At 33.2% G+C, this 17,962-nt stretch overlaps 1 protein-coding gene across 1 annotated transcript in view; it reads left to right on the top strand.

Moving 5' to 3' along the window:
- Nucleotides 1-579: 579 nt before the first annotated feature.
- Nucleotides 580-17,962, top strand: part of LOC139087996 (Kv channel-interacting protein 4-like) — a 72,328-nt gene continuing 54,945 nt past the window's right edge. The window contains exon 1 of the mRNA XM_070636978.1: nucleotides 580-1,370. Within this exon, the coding sequence (XP_070493079.1) occupies nucleotides 953-1,370 (418 nt within the window). The 5' untranslated portion in view covers nucleotides 580-952. The remainder of the gene's footprint in view (nucleotides 1,371-17,962) is intronic.

Genomic DNA, 17,962 nt, shown 5'->3' with positions numbered 1-17,962 from the left:
TAAATGTTGCATAGTTTCTCAATATACCATGACTTGCCAGTCTTTGGAATTGCATAAACCGAGACTTTGAGAATCTCGAATATGCTGTCGAGCATAGTTTAATTAGCACTGCTATAAGCCTTATTTGCAACCGTTAGACCTGTAAAGCAGAGTTTGAAATCGACTCTGATTTTATATGGAGAAAGTAGACTTTGAGCTCTGTTATGCTGCAAACATTAGAAGTTAATTGACTTTGCTATGAAGATACCTTGCAATATTCAAAGAACTTCAAGGTCAAGTCAAGCTAAGTCCTTGGTTGAGCCAATCGAACCTCAAACGTTAAATTTCCAACTCTGAATTCATTCATAGCCCTGGGACAATTAATATACCTATCATCTAACCCTTTTTTATTCTCGTTCTTTTCTTTCCATTTATTATCTTTTTCCTCTGCCTTTCTTGAATCCCTTCATTCCCCCAACATCCAATAATAACAGATGAGTAAAGAAAAATTAAATATTAATTTAAATGGAATGTAGGAAATCGAATGAAAGCGATCAGAAATGAAGAGAAATTATGATAATTTACATCATAGCTGAAATATCTAAAATATATGAAAGAGTAGCATCGGAACCATAGAGCATCTAGTCATCATATAAGATGTGATAGTTAAAAAATGTATATATTCATGTGCTCGTGTTCTGTAATGTCAAATGCCATAAAAAGGAGAAAAGGAAAAAGTTAAGAATAAAAAAAATGTAAGCACGGCATGTAATTAACCTGCTTTAATGACACACAACGAATATAAAAGGTGAAAAAAATATAAAATATAAAAAAATTCCCATAAAAAAAAAAAAGTCATTCCGATTATAAAAATTCCACTAGTATATCCAACAATTTATAGAATTTGATAAATGAAGTCAAAATTGTGATCATCAAGTGTACATCCTATATACAATAGTGGACATAATAAATTATGGGTCATGTAAAGCAAAAGAAATCGACAAGTAGTAGCACTTCAACGCCACCGGAACCGCTGGCAATTGAAGTAAATTATAAGGACAATGTTCCATCACATCGTGAGAATCGTTATCCAGAGCAATTGAATGCCGAGGAGCTCATAAGCCAAATTAATTGCAGTCGCAATATTAGTAGTAATGCAAATGAAGTAACAAATAGTAATAATCGTAATGATAGTAACAATAATAGTAATAATAATAATAATAATAATACAATTCATCGAGCAAATCAACACTGTAATACACATGATGAAAGTGTTGATGTCGAAAAAGCATCCGAGCGACGAAGCATTAAGCAACGGCCTCTATATCGACGACTTTTTTCATTCATTAGGAATTTATGGATTGGTGCTAAATTCAATGTCGGAAAGGCTGGTAAGCAAAAAACTAAACATTTCATGATATTTTATTATTTCCGATTGATAATACGGTTGAGGTGCGGCGAGCTTAAAAGCTCTCTCTTTTTTCCTTTCATTTCAATCCATTGTGCTGCCTTTCTTAAATGAATGTGTTAAATAATACTTTTTTTCTCTAACAGGTTAGTCGATTAGACTTTGATTATGTGTTTGGGGTGGTTGGAAAGTGTGAAATATGTAATCATGAAAAAAGGAATACGTTTAAATTAGTGACGTAGATTGGGGCAGTTTTTAAATATTTTTTGTTTTGGGGTTTATCGATAAGGTTGTGTGAAAAAATAAATCTTTTGAATTTGAAGGGGTTTTGAGGGATGAGATTGGATGGTTAAATTATTTAATGTGAGCTTTTAATAAGTATTGTGAGCTTTTAATGGGCAAAGGCAGGTCATGAAGTAACATGGCGTAGGACGGTAATGAACTTCGGTCAAGACTTTCGTTCCGAATGCGGATCATTTGCTTTGGAGGTGACAAGTTCGAAATTTTATACACTTTCTCGAGTTCGAAACAGTCCACCACATGGTCAGTGCAATTTTGGTGTATTACCATTTAGCAATTTATGTACTATTTTGTCATAAGGCATAGTTTTGAATCTCGAACTCAATAGTTGAGATGACTTTTTGGAATTTTAGAGTCCGAACTCCCAAATTTCCGAACACTCTATTTTGGAGTTATTTATGCTCCTTATTAGGGTGAACTATCCAAATTAATCAAGTGATAAGGAGGTATGAACAACATAGTGGCCTAAAGCTAAAACATTCATCGAAAATCAAAGTTTAATGGACTGTCCTTAGGTCAAATCGAATCCCTGATCATTGATTATTTGTTGATCGATTTCCTCAGTATCTAAGAGACAGAGCTCAATATCCCCACTTTACAAAAACATCATGATAAGTGCGGAAATCTGCTCAAACAGATTAGTAATCTGAACATTTCTGAAACAATCCAAAATTTCACTCAAAAAGCGTTGAAAAAGATAAAATTTTCTTTTTCTTGAAATCAGAGCCCCAAAGCATAAATCTGAAATCTCCTTAGAAACTTTCCATTCACCTTCTCCATCAACAAAATTGTTGATGCTTAACACAATTTTTCAAATCAAACTTCCTCAACAGAGAGTCCAATATGCCTGAACCTTTTCCAAACAATTTAAAGCAATAAACATGACGCATTATGATAAATGTCAAAAGAATGAGTATAAATTATTGTGTGAAAAAAGAATAGAATAATGTGTTTACAATACATAAACCATAACTCCCTTTAGAATCATTAAACAAGAAGAAAAAAATGGCAACGGCATGAACAAGAAATGTTTGAGGGAAACAATTAATAATAATTTAGAAATTGAATGTCACAATAAATTAGACATAAAAAGTTAATGAAAAATAAATATAGTAAATATGATGAAAAATTGCAGTAGCTTTGCGTCCAATCTGCGAATTTCGGATATAATGAAATAGAATATTAGGGACAATATTTGTCAAAAATGTTAAGTGTGCTGTAAGAATCACTTTTCAGTTCATTTCACAATTTTGTTATTTGCTTGAGTTAGGAGCGGATTTTTAGAGATCATTGAGTGGGTTTTGAGATATGTTTGGATGGCTGGCATCATTAGGATAGATAAAATGTTCAAATTTGTCTTTTGATATGAGTCTGAACAGCACAAAGTGTATACTAGGGCACTTCTACGTCGCCGTGTTAATAGTAAGACAAGAAGTTGCTCTTGTGGCACTATGAAGACGGATTTCGAGTCATAAAATGCGGATCGTCGTATGGTGCCACTTAGGTAGGCATATAGCAAAATTAACGGTTGATAAAATTTCAAACGGTCAATTTTATTTTGAATTTTTAGAATTTTGCTAAAATCATTTCAAATATTACAATCCCTTTTTCGGCTGTATCTTTTAGTTCAGGCATCTTATTGTTCCAAAACTGCTGGCCTGCTAACCCCTAAAAGTTACTAAAATCTAATTATTCAAATTTAAATTATTAAAAACCGTTAAATTTCAAAAATCTATCAAAAATGCGCTTTAGTCATCAATAGTTCCTATTTTTTATTAATCCCACTTCCTCAAGCCTCTTCTTATTTCGGGAAATGTTTTTATATGCTTTCTTATTCCTTCCCTGTTTCTACATTTTTCTTCCTCCTGCCATTCGACATTAACTGCTATTAAGACACGCGCTCATACTTATGAGCGATTTACTTTCCACGTAGCTTGATTATGTTTATTCTCTCCTTCTGTTATTTTATATTATTTTTTTTGCACAAAAACATACTGTAATTTTGGTATGTAAGTATATCCAACATATATGTTCATTTTCTCTCTATATTGTACTCAATATAAGGAGCTTTTGGCTTTCCTTAATGAAACCATTATGGTGAAGGTTTATGTAGCAACAGAATTTTTTTCAATGTTCACTTCTTTTGTTTCTGAAATTTTCCTTTCTTTCGTCTGTTTGCACAGTGCGAAACCATCAACGTCCACGCTTTAATGCGATTTGTTAAGGTACGATAAAGCATTCATAGCTATCAGAATTAATGTTCACACACAAAATAAATTAGAAGGAGAAAAAAAAGGGAACTGAACCAGGAGAATTAGAAACATTATTTAGTTATAGGAATTAAAGGGGTAAAAAGCATGCAAAAGGTGTTGAGAGAATTCAAGCAGTTAGTAAACAAGATTATTATCTTGAAATGTTTTATGTAAATTATTTTTCGTTCCTTTTTTTCGTATTTGCGAATCTTAATGCGGTAATCTCTCTTTTCAAATGAAATGAAATTATTTGCTTAACTCTTGGCCTTTTGTTGTTGATGAATTCATTGAGCTGATAGAAAAATTCATTAATCAGATTTAATATTTTTCATGTGTAAATTAGAGATAATGTGTGTTTTTTTGGAGGATGTAGGGGTTTGAAAATAGAGTTAGATAGGAGGTGTATTGAATGAGGGGTTTGAAGTGGATGTGGCAGAAACCAAAGTAAGAGCCTGAACTAGAGAAGTATTCAGTTGGGTAAGTGGCAGATATGGCGAAAGCCGGGATTTTACGCTTACCAATCCACCTTCTGTTGGTTGTCGCTTTTCGCCGATCGCTTTTCAGTTGGTGGCTGCATTATCCAAGTGACCCCTTTCGTAGTGGCCCGCCTTCCATTGATGGCCCTTTTCGGAGATAGCCGTAATGCAGATAACTCCTGCAAGACTTTCGTCGATATGGGAAACTTTTTACTTTTACTTGTAGTATAAACCTGCGAATCAACTCTTATTTGGGGGTCGATACCCTCATTTTTGAGAAAAATTCCTCAATTTGCTTCAATTTTTGTAAAACGCACGATGGATTCTAACCTCAAAAAATTCTAGCAACCTCCCAGATCAAAGTAACAAGAACTTTGGGAATCTAGAATTTGATAGTCCAAAAAGACGCCTCCTACTCCAATGGAGTCTGAACTACACTTTTTTTGGGAGTTCGGACTTTACGGAGTTGCCTTGACAATGAAGTCATTTCCACAATTTTCGTTAAAACCTCCGTATTTTCAAAATATTCCCAAAATTCCCAAAATAGCCACAATACCCCAACACCAATCTAATTATTTTCATCAGAAATCAACATCCCACCCTCTCGTAAAAGGTCAAATTCTTTACAATTCCCCAGTCAGTTCCAAAATTGTAACATTTATTTTTAGGTCCAATAAATTTTCATTTCCACACCTCCTCAACATTCTCACAATTACTTCAGTTTTCAAATCACATAAAAAGCTTTCATCCGAAAAACTAAACAGTCTTAGCAGCACCAAATGCTGACTAACGATCGCCACAAACAGTTTGGAGTGAGATACGGCCAAAAAATGTATAAATTTGAATGGTCAAGTCTAAAAATAGAAAGTTATTCTTGAAAAACCAAAAAGTTTAGCACATTAAATATATCATTTTCTTTTGATTTGTTCCTTTTTGTTCCGTTTCCAATATGACAGACAATTTGTGGTTAAATGGTTGGCCTGAAGATGATTAGGGATCATTTCTGTCGTTCCATTCACACTTGTTCGTATTAGATTGAAAATGGACAAGAAAGAAAAAAAAAATTCAATTAGGTGCTTTGGCTATGTATTGTAACTGAAACTGCTGACGCATGATTTATTGGACTTTTTTTTCTGTACAAACTTTATTAATACCAAAAGTTTCTGTTAGCTTCATTGCTATATTCTTTTTTTCTTTCTTACTTTGTCTCTTCCTGCCTTCGTTCTTCGTTCTGTCTCGTGATTCTTATTTTGACATTGTCCTATGAGCAAATCTATAAAAATAGAAAGAGCAAAAGATAGCAGCAACGACAGAATGATACCATTCATACATCATTTATCATGATGAAGCTTATCTATTGTTTCTCCTACTTTTCCCGCTTGTCTCTTCTCTTCCATATCTTTCATGTTCTTTAATACTTATGACTTATTTTTCTAGTGACGGGGTTTTTGTAGAATGAAATTATGATTTTGTTGATGAGTTTCTGTTGGTTGGCTGTAAATTCTTAAATATCATGAATTGCTTTAAGGGTAGTTAGGGCATATGGGTTGCTCTGAAGATGGTAATCAGGCAGTGTTTCATCCAGCTTTATGAACTGGAAGCACTGCGATCAATAATATCTCTAGGATCACACACTTTAGGCCTACATTTATTAGGTCTGCACATTGCAAGGGCACGAGTACATTAAAATCCCTGGTGTCCCCTGGAATATAACATCTGTAAATCATCCAGATACTAGTTTATCCTTGCATACCTAGCAACGGAAATACATTATGTGCTAAAGGCTTCAAAACTACACCCAACTCACGAGTTGAGCTTTATAACTAGTGAACGATAAAATGTAAAAGGAGCTTTCAAAATTCGACATGACTTGAAATTGAAACCAGGACTTTGGCACGTATAGCCAATGCTCTACCATTTCACCGTGTTAGTCTAGAGCGAATTCTCTAGTATTATAATGAATATAGTAAATTAGAGAGGCTAGAGAGTATGACTTTTATGTACACTAGGGTACTAATGAGAATCCGGCTCTCAACCTGCTCTTAGTATGCTATTAGACTCGAATATCTGCTCTATCCTGGATTAAAGCCAAATAAATTTTATCCTGAATCAGTATCGCAGTATCTTCTGTTCTTCCAACTTTATCATGCAATCCCATAAGCATAAACTTGAGATGATGGTTCCCACCTTGTATCCTATCTTACCTACCCTGTATCTTCTATCCTGAATCATACTCTCCAAAATGCGCTCTATTCACTCCAAAGCTTTTTAAAAAGCTTTCATAAGTTCCATATTTTACACTTCCCTCATTTGGTCAACTGAACATTCTGCTGTCATTTGAAATTGCGTCACCCCTCTAAATTAGAATTTATTAGTTAAAGGAATCATTTTCCATTTTTCAGGAGTCATTTTTTACTCACATTAATTTTTATGAAATGGAACGAGCTAGAGAAGTGATTTAACAGACAGCCGTTTGTTCGACTACGTCTGTTATTTTATTTCTTAGTGCTTGAACTCATGACGTTATAAAATGTTACAATAAGATTACATAATAGCACAATTTATGGCGATATTTCGTACTTGGCGGTAATAATTTACATGCGAATAGGAACATTGACGCTAACTGACACTTTAAGAATTAATTGATTTCGTTCATATTTCATTTTAATCTTCCTTTTGGTAAATAGCTGGAAATAAAAGTTTGGTGTGTGGGGAATGAAACTTTCTGAGAATGAAAGACAGGCAGTGACAAGCTCGTCATTCGAATGTATATTTCTTTGCATGCAACTTTTTATTTTATTTAGACTGAAACTTTCATCCCAGCATTGAACATCAAATGTCAGGGAAATGCTGCGAAGAAAAATGAAAAACTTTTTTAATGTAAAACATTTTTTTTTTATTTTTTTTTCCCCTTTTTACAATTTCATTTTGTTTTTGTAAATCAAATATTACTCTTTTTTACAACACAGAAGTACTGTTGTGTATGATCACTCCATAGCAGGGATTCCAAACCTTTTATATTTCGCGGCACACCTTAGTGGTAAACCTCAACCAAAACCACACACTGCATACGGTTCATAGCATTTCCAAGAATTGTATAGTGTATCGCAGTACACAGGTTGCCCACCACTACTCTACATATTCACAACAATATATGTAAGCACATCAAATAAAGTAGGAATATATATGTATGCAATTCCGAGAAGGGAGGGGATAAACATATACATTTGTTTCCCTTTTTTCCCGCTCATATCATCCAATATGATTATTTTATGATTGATGTCGATGATTTTTAGCGTATTTTTGTAAATCAAATGTTATGTTCCAGTTCTATTTCAAAAGTAAAATGGATGGAGTTGAGGTGATGGATTGATGATAAATGGGATCACTTTGTGAATGAAATTTAGTTGGAATCAAGATGGAATGTGTTTAGTGGGGTTATAAATGACGTTCTATTTATAGGGATATGAGGTATTGTGAAGTGGGATTTGGGATATAAAACCTAATTTACTTACATTTTTCGCGGGTCGTACATATAAATTTGGTCCATGGCCTCCTGCACATGGTACTCGAAATTAGTGCAATACAGTCTTTTTCTACAGGTTCCTTTCAAGAGCTCTTTAGTCGTTCACGAGTCAAATTTAGGCAAATTTGCCAATACCAAATAAGGTCGTATGGGTCGAGTAGTTTGACAACAAACCTATTAGCAGACTGACCAGTCTATCCTTTATTAGAATATGGAATCAAATCTCAGCAGAGGCCGATCTCTTATTGATTAAATAGAGTGTTGTCGGTATGACTAGGATTAGCATACCGGGAATATCTCAGGGCAAGAGACACTAAATTAGAGATTCTTAAACTACAAAGAGCTATACCTGTGCTTAAAAGATCTTCATATTCTCAAGCTCGACTCAAAACCTTTGTTTTTTTTAAAGGATTAAGTATGTCGCAATTGAGAAATTTTGACAAAACCATTCCTAGAATCATTAGATGACACAGTTCGTAAAGATCCATCAAATCAAGTTCCTTTGCTACTCAACAATCATCCAACACACTCGGTCAATGTCAAAACACTGCCAAATACACTCCCGAGACTACCTTATTTCCTCAAAAAACATATTAAAAATTTTACCCTTCTTATGAACAGATTCCTCTACTTTATCTTATGTTTAAGCTTCATTATTTAAGATTCATAAACATCCTCATATTTTTCCGGAAAAAGTAGCTAAGGAAAGGAAATTATTGTAGCTCTCGCAATAGGAAGTAAGAGTACTTTATGCTTTCTTATAAAATATTAAAAATTCAGTACTTACATTGAGCTCTATATAAAAAAAAATTGTTAATGTGCTCCTAGGGATCATTTCCTGACAGTTTTATTTAAAAATTCTTGTAGAAAATAATTTAGTTTTTTATGTGAGATTGTGTAAATATATTGTAGGAGGTATAACTATTGAGTTTGAGAGAGATTGAGGGGATTTTTGCAGGATTGTTGGGGGAATATTGAAGATGGGGGGTTGATTGAGTAATGCGTAGTATTCAAGTGACTCCTAATCCTTTCTGCTGACTTTTCAAATCCAAAACTCGATTTTTTTGAATTTTTGAAGTTCTAGTCCAGTGTTGGGCAACATTCGGCATACATAAGTCGAAAGTCTCGACCAAAACCGTACTCAGTGTGGGGTTCATGGCATCATCAAGCATATTTAGTGACACACTAGTGTGCTGCGACAACCAAGCTGTAAACCAATGCTCTAATCGCTCTTCTTAGTAAGAAATATGACTCTAAACACACTCTTAAGCTAATTTTCCAGACCTATCATCAATCCAATCTAATTCTCCATTAAAGTTTCACAAAACAATCGCTAAAGCATGCCATAAATAATCCAAATTCAGCACTTACTCAAATTCCAATAACTAATTTTGTTAAACAAATTGAATTTACGTACAATCACTGGAAATCATTTTGTTATTCGTAGAAAACCGTCTGGTTTTATCTCAATCTGCATATTTTAGCTCAAAATTCAATGAATAAGATTTCAATATAAATTTTGAATAATTTTTCTTCGTGTAAACTTTTCCATCAAATAGCAAGTTTAAAGCTGAAATTCAGTTTTACGATGCTATTTCTCTTAAAGCTATTTTTCGTATTCATACTGAATAAAAATGATAAAAATACATGCTGAATTTTATGCAAATTAGATTGTGACAAATAAATCACGCAGCTGCTATAAATAATAATAATTATCGTGTGTATTATCACTGTGTTATCAAAATTTTGTGCTGATTATTATCGGGAGTTTATTGGATTAATTGAATGATTTGATTGTCGATTTGGAATCAGAGAGAATTTAGAGGATTTCCTTATTTTTAAATAAATTGAACTCATTTGAATAATTTTGTTGATGTTTTTTTGTGAATATAATTTGGATTATTTAGAAGCATGGTGGGTGTTAGGCTTTAAAATTCAATGATTTGAAGCTTGTTGGTTGTGCTATCACTCAAAGTCGATTAATCGTTCAAAAATCCAGTCCTAAACATCCGCAGTGCTAATCCATCAAGATACAAGAGTTAAGCAAATCTGGTCCCGGATTTTGGATTGATAAACCGTCTTGTGCTATTCGGAACTAAGATTTAGAATTTTTGTGGAAATTATTTGTTGCTTCGGCAAAATAACCTTATTAGTTGCTACTGACTACATTCTTAATGCACAAGATAGAATTGTGAAATTTGACCTGTTTCTGTGTTAAAAAATAAGAAGCTTAGAACATGTTAATGTTCAGATTCTTAGAAAATTTCAAGATCAAAATGTTGATTCATTGGTCCAACTAAATACCCAGAATAACCTTAACTGTGTGCCCGCAGGCCACCAAGCCCAACAATCTGGCATAAATTAGATTTAGAAATTTATGGCACAACAGGACTACTATTCCGAGCAGAAAATTAAACCAAACCTCGTTTTCAATGCAAAAATGATTCAAAATCAACCGTCACGGTGTCTTTAGAGCAACTTTGCATCTTACGCTTTATAGGTCAATTTACCCTAGTGAACAAGCTGTGCTGTTTGAGTTTAAAGATATTGCATGTAAAGCTTTCATTGAGAAACAATTACCTTCAATTTTCTATCCAAAACCCAACATTTTTCACCCCAACAAAATCCATTTAAAGCTTTAATGTGCAGCCAGTCGAAAAAATTGCCCAAAAAGAGAACGAAAGAAAATCAACAACATTAAAATAATTGTGAAGCACATAACACGAATAAGATGCCATTTTAAAGCCTAGCGATAATAGTAATAACGATAATGTTCCTTCCTTTTATGTATTAACACCTTTTTCGGTGAGACTGTTCCATTTACCATTATTATTATCCGAATAATGATACACAAAATTCCACAACGATTGTTCTGGTACATAAAGCATAAATGTATCATTTTATTGTTATTGTGTGTATGTATGTACAATAAATGCATAAAAAATTCGTGAGAATGCCTCAAAATAAAAGAAATAATACTCTGTGTGTAAAATCTGATTTAATTTTATGATCTGTCGAGGCTTTTATATCGAAACAGTCAAAAAAAATCTTCTTCTTGTTCACAATCTCAACAGCTGTTCAATATACAATCGGAAATGTGAAAATGATTTGACACACAAGTGTGTGACAAGTGGCATGTTAGACTTGAGAATGAAAAATAAAACTTTGCTGAATGACAATGAGATGAAAGGAAGTTAAGGAATTTTTGTATTTCGACACGGTCAAATTTGTAATTTTTCTTCGAATGGGAAGCGCATGCACACGCCTTCTGCTATTCATCTTCTTATAGGCAATAAAATTTGATTCTTATTATGAATTTAAATTTTGTTTTTTTGAGGGAAGTTCATGATTTTGTTTGAACTGTAGAATATTTATATGCACATATGTGATATATGTGGATATTTTATGGGGTTATGCTTAGTATTTTAGAGAGTATGGAAGGAATTGATGGGATTTATTGTACATATTGCTCACTAATGTTACTCATTTTCGGCATGAATAACATTATTTGCGATGAAGTATAGAACAGGTGTTTAGTACAGGCATTTCAGTCTGTCATACTTAAATACATGCTCTATCTCTCTGTGCAGCATTCTGTCTATTCCTGACTGTCTGAACGGTGATATCCTATCTGATAAGGATTAATTTAGATGTGATATCTAGTAAATTTCATTTTAATTAAAGTCACGAGACGTTAAAACCTTAGCAGGCAAAGGACGTCCTTTCAAGAGACGAGTGAACTAAGACCAACGCTCATGAGCATGCTTATCAAGTATATTTTTGGTGGAAAAGCCCCTGAGAAGCCTGCTATAGGCCAGTTACAATTACTCTTCAATTAGGCTGCACATTCCCTCGTTTTATGCCAAGACAGTTCTACTTTCAAGCATTAATATCATCACTTAATCATACAGCCTTCAACAATCAGCCATATTCAAGGTCACTGACATATTAATCTTTATTTAATTATGAAAAAACAAACATAAGAATAAAGATTTATTTTTAAATGACTTTTGATGAAAATTTGATTAAGATTTATTATTTTGGGTCGAACGACCGGATGATTAAAATGTTTACATTGATTTAGATTGGACAGCATATTTTTTCTCTCAATAATCATTCAATCAAACTGTGAATTAATGGTATGTAGGAATTGTGACAGCTGATATTTCTCAATAGATTGCTTAATGTGCTAGATCAATTATTAGATATCGGTTTTAAAAAGGGAGGAAGGAAGGTATGAGGTATTGTGGCACCAGAAATGTCAAAAATTCATGGAATTTTGAGGAATAAAATTTCCCTTGTGCTGCTTAAGCTCCTGTTCTCCACAAACAGACAAGAAAATTGCTCATGAACACGCTCATTTAAGTGTGTATGTTCATTGTCTGTCCTTTTTTCCTTTACGTCTTAATCTCAACAGCACAAGTCGATTGATAGATCTAGGCCTACATGACTCTACCTTAGTGCTAGATTTAAACTCGAATTTGGCATCAAGTGAGAGTCGCATCGGCCTGAGACAAGATTTTGCCGAATTGTGCTATTATTATGTGAATACTCCTGAATTCTTTAAAATTTTAAGAGCTTGTGTTATGAAATGTGTGGCTACAGCTGTACTTATCAACTTTATATCAACAAGATTTGCCGTGGCACAGCAAAGTTTGAAGAGCACTGTCATAGATCATCCTTAATGATCTCAAAATTCAATTTAAACCCCAAAAGATTACCTCAATTTCATAATCGAACTGCAATAATTCAAATATCCGTTAAATTATCCTCAATAAAAGTCGTACCAGTCATCAAATGTAAACATTATAGCGCACTTTATTGCAAAAAGAAAGAAGAAGGAGAGAAATTCTTAAACATTTACGTTTGTATCTATTGTATGCAAATGAGCGTAATATATTGAATGAGTATACAGCACGAAGGAGAGGAGCTGAAAAAAATGAGCAATGGCAATAAATTTTCAAAATATACGTCAAAAAAACTCGTATAAACAATATTCATTTAATGGATTTTTTGCTTGCTTTAACTGCATAAGTACGTGATGTTCAACCTCATCTCACTTTGCCTCCCAATACACTCACTCATGGTCATAAAGTATAGAGCGCGCAAAAAAATAAGAAAAAGATTAAAATACTATCAATATATCAACACATCTGATAATACTCATTGAATAATGAAATGTTCAAGCCTGTCTGGCATTACTTACGAAAAGGGAAATCGGTAAATTATACACAAATTGATTGGCATGTTTTTGTGAGTAGAAATTAAATTCAATCGAGGAATTTCTTCTTTTTTTTGTGATTTTTACCATTAAATATTCATTTGAAGCATTTCCTTAAAAATAAACTTTTTTTCGCTTTTTTTGCTTGTTGACATTACAAAAAATTCAGAAATTTAAATTTTTCATTAGAAATTTTCTTGTGCACTTCTTCTGTAGAATTTATGAGGGAACGTTTATGCTCAAGTAATTTTCATTTTTTTTGCTTACAATCTAGATGGGGAAATTTTTCATCTTGTCGTCTAATTGGTTTTTAATTTTTTAGCAGATTTTATTACATTTTTTCTGTGCATTTTAATGACATATTTAAATTAATGACTAAATAATGAACTGAAAGAGTTAGAGTTTATTGATGTGATGTGCATAAAATAAAGTACATAAAATGATGCACAGCTGCCAATATTTTTTCAATTGTCATACAATTTGGGGTTAATTTGAAGCTCATCAAAGCCAATGATGCAGTAAGTGCACAAAAAATTCAAATTTACACAAAACTGGAAGCACCAAAAATCAAGTCACTTTAAAGAAAGGGTGAATACAGAGGGTTTTTGGGGTCAAACCTAAACTCCACCGTCTCAATCTTTGCACAGAATTCTTCGAGACAAAAAGCCCAATCCTCTTCAATTTGTGTTCCATTCTAATGAATTCAAACCACCTCCGTATTATGTAATAAACAATTCCTTAAGGATTTATAAGCTCAGGATTTATAAGTAATATTTATCAAAATAGTAAAATTTTCCTAGAACTTTCAATTTTTCCATCCTTTCTAAATTTCAAAAATCTTCATTAAAACATATTAAAATTCAGATCCACACCCCCATTCTTGCTATTACAACATTCTATCTCAATTCTCCCCATCAGCATCTCTATCTTCAAAATATCAAAAGTCATTCAATTTTATGATCATTTCAGTAGTCAATAATTAGCCAAGTTCATTAAAATTGATTTCATCGCTTAACAAATCATTTAACACATCTTATGACTTGCTATCTGTGTGTTCAGTCATACGGTAATAAAATCATTATTTTCGATCGCAATTATTGCTAAGTAAACAAACTTTTTGCTAATTAGCACGACTTAATGTTTTCAATTTGTGGTGAAAACTTTGGATTTAAATGGTTAAAATTGAAATGATTAGGGCTAATATTGAGTGGCAGAAATGAAAAAGGTTAGTTGGGACTAGGCTTTTATTAGGCTCTGTTACCGACGGGATAAGCGTCAATTAATCTAATCTGCAGCTAGGGTTGAAAGGTGAGATATCCAGACATGTCTGAAAATTCATCTACATTTGCTCCAGTTAGTCCAATTAATGAAATCCACCACTTGAAGGTCAAAGACAGGCACTTGAATACGAGAGGCTATGTGCAACTGGCTGCTTGATATCCTAAGACTCCTGGACTTGTGCGGAGTCATGACTTTTCCTTGATTTACCAGAACTAATCTGTTATTATTTCTTCTAAAGTCACTATCAAAGGTACGTACATAAGTTGAACAAGCTCATGCTTAGAACGCAGTTCTCTTTTGATAAGATTTGATTCCTATCATATTGTATTAAATACCTCAAAGAATCAAATCCAATTGCCCTATCTATTGCTTAACATTAAATAACAAACGGTATCACGACTTTAAACTTCCCACTCATGTATTTCCACAGGAAGTTGTGCTTCATTTCATAGCAAAAAATCAGAATGTACTCTAATCCGCTTACCAAGCAAGCCACAAACAAACACACAAACACTTCAACACCCATGCATAAACACCTAAAATTGAATTGTGTGTACCTTGTGGGAAGAGCTTTTTGTTGACAAATTTCCTCCTCAATTTGAGTTGGTGGCTGTTCTTTGATTTTTTTACGAGGCAATGACAAATTACACAAATTACAGTAAAAAATCGGAACTGCTATTCAGTTCCGATAAGTTCATTAATTTATTTAATAAGAATAAAATGTAGCAATAAGGTTGAAATAATTTTTTTTATTGGAACAAGAAACGAACGGAATTGATTTATGATTAATACTTCCATAACGACGAAATATTTTCTGACCTACCCCAAACAAAACGTCAACGAATGTCGTGTTTGAGATGCAAATTGCTTCTTTCCTTTTCGACGTTGCTAAGAAAAAAAAATTTGGTTCTTTGTGGATCGAAGCACAGCAGAAAAGGCGATTGACAAGGGAAATGAAATTGTTGGAGCTCCTTTCACGTCGAAGCACCTTTTTGTGACCTTTTCAAAAACAGCAAGCTATGTCCTTTTATATCTGAATTTTGTTTGGGGCTATTATATACTCTCCTGGTTCATAAATATGAAACAGCGGAATTCTTTCGATAATATTTACCATTTACTAAGGAAAGGAAATATGAAAAAGGCTTTATTTATCACTTTTTTTCCTTCTTCTTTTCTTGTTCTTTAGTTCACTTTCACTGTTGGAATTTTTTCATCGTGGATTTTTTTAGTGCGTGTGTTATTTGTACAACAATAATTTGGTTAAAGCAGTCAGTTTGGTGGTGATTTGGTGAAGAATTTGAATTCAAGTAAACATTACCTGAGATTGATCTCGGGTTGTTGGGGTCGATTGGCTGGCACTCTTATCACTACAACCATCAGACATAGAACGTGATCAAGACAAGAGTAAAATGAGAGCAATGCTCACAGGCATGCTAATCTGGTATCTTTCAGGTGAGCAAGCTCTCGAAAAGATGATCTTTTCATGTTTGGGTACGTCATTGCTTGGGAGTAGTTGTTTAATAATAAATATGTTGAATTTTAAAACAACTGTCTATATGCTCCAAATTAAAAATTTCAATCGAATTTGAGAATGCCAAAATATGGGGTAGAGGATAGGGCAACACCTCAAATCATCCTAGACACACCTTTGCCTTGCAGCATCTTGTATCTACTCTAGACAGTCTGAATAGGACAAATCGGCTTATCATAATCCAAAAATCGGTCCCCAGGTGGACGTGACTCTGACTTGATACCGGCTTTAATCCGAATCAAGCACCAAGTCAGAGCCAATGTAACGGCAGTGTTGTACAAAATTTTGAATCATTCATTCGACTTGGGCTATTCGAATGTGGCTTTTGGGACAAAAGTTCCGAAATCTCCCCTTTATTGTTTGCGTTCCATACACATACAATACTCACGAATATGCCTCCCATACTCATATTATTCTCTCAATTTTCTCATCGCAAAACAGAAAGGTTTATTTAAAAATTTTCATTATTTCTTTTTTTTTTTGCAAATTTAAGGGTTATATAATGGTCATTCTTCTTTGCATGCCTAACACAATTTTCATTTCTCGGTTATCGTTGTCAATTTGGATTTGTCCCAGAATAAAAAAGGGAGAAGAATTAAGCTCGGTCTTTTCGGCTTTCGAAACATAATTAATTAAATTTTCACAAATAAAAAAAGAAAAAAATATTTTCATATTTTAGCTTCCCTTTTTTCGACTTTATAATTTAAGAATAATTAGATTCACATTGTTTTTGGGATCAGTTCCGACCGAGAGAAAGATATTACGTAGTAGAAAAAAGAAGTCTAAATGGATTAGGAATTTTGAAGTTTTGAAAGTAAACTGTTTATATTTCATGTTAATTGATTAATATTAAAAGTCGAGACTATAATGATCTATCGTATAAACTATACATGCTTTAAAATCTCTGCATTAATCTTACTTCGCACCTTACACTGTAGAAGTAAATAAATGAATGAATGATAGCTGTTTTATCTAATAGGAATTTGAAGTTTTACGTCATAGACATTGTGAGTCAGTCAGTTTTCCTGAAATTTTTTCAATTTTTTGTTTAATTTACTATAATTGCTTTACGCTCGCCGTTCCTAGGAGTTTGGGAAAATAATTTAGAATTTGTTTGTTTTTCTTGAGCTTTTTTGCTACTTTTCACTTGACTTGAGCTAATATGCAGAAGAGTATTGGGAATATTGTTTATAAATATTGTAGATGTTATAAAAATGATGTATTTTGAACACCTGTTTAGAGGGTTAATTTGAAGTGTAGCATGCTAAAGTGATTAAATTTTATAGTTTGATATAAATTGAAGCTTGAAAACAAGTCCATAGTACTATGGACCGAAAAGCATAAGTCGGTTTATCGATCTATAATCTGACTACAAGTCGGCCTGGATTCGATTTAAATCCTGTACCATCCTTGAATTAATCTGACTTTGATTTAAACAAGCTCCGGTGTTTATCAGAGTCACGTGTTGTAACCGAATTGTTGATCAATTTGATTCGGAGTAGAATAAATTCAGAAACTAAGGCCCAAATCTCGTTTGGTCCATTCTAGCTAAGAATGTATTGAAGTTTACAGGTTCAATATTTTGAGCTGTGATAAGAGTGATTTCGATATCAACTAAGCACTACTCAGTAATAGATCCAGTCCCCGTGACGTACTCAGCAAAATTTGTGGAAATGGTACACATCATTATTGATGCAAGGATTGAGTGTCAACCGATTGAGGATCAGAACTCGAATTCGATTTAGATTTTGTAAGGGAACATTATCTCGAGTCGACTAGACTTCATACAAAAATCAAGAAATCAAGTAGACTTCAAGCTCTGGATTTGATATTGCCTTAGCTAAGCACTCGATAAAACTCTCCAAATACCATACAAATTCTATTCAAAAATCTCCTTAAAACTTTAACAATTCCCATATTCCATAAAAATATTATTTATAGTTACAACTTTTCAAATCTCTTTAAGGCAAGACCTTCATAACAACTTA

This window comes from Chironomus tepperi, unplaced genomic scaffold (assembly GCF_022539635.2).
Source record: "Chironomus tepperi strain 1889 unplaced genomic scaffold, CSIRO-AGI_Ctep_v1 contig_159, whole genome shotgun sequence".
In the NCBI taxonomy this organism is placed as follows: Eukaryota; Metazoa; Arthropoda; class Insecta; order Diptera; family Chironomidae; genus Chironomus; species Chironomus tepperi.
This window is presented reverse-complemented; position numbering and strand designations above follow the sequence as displayed.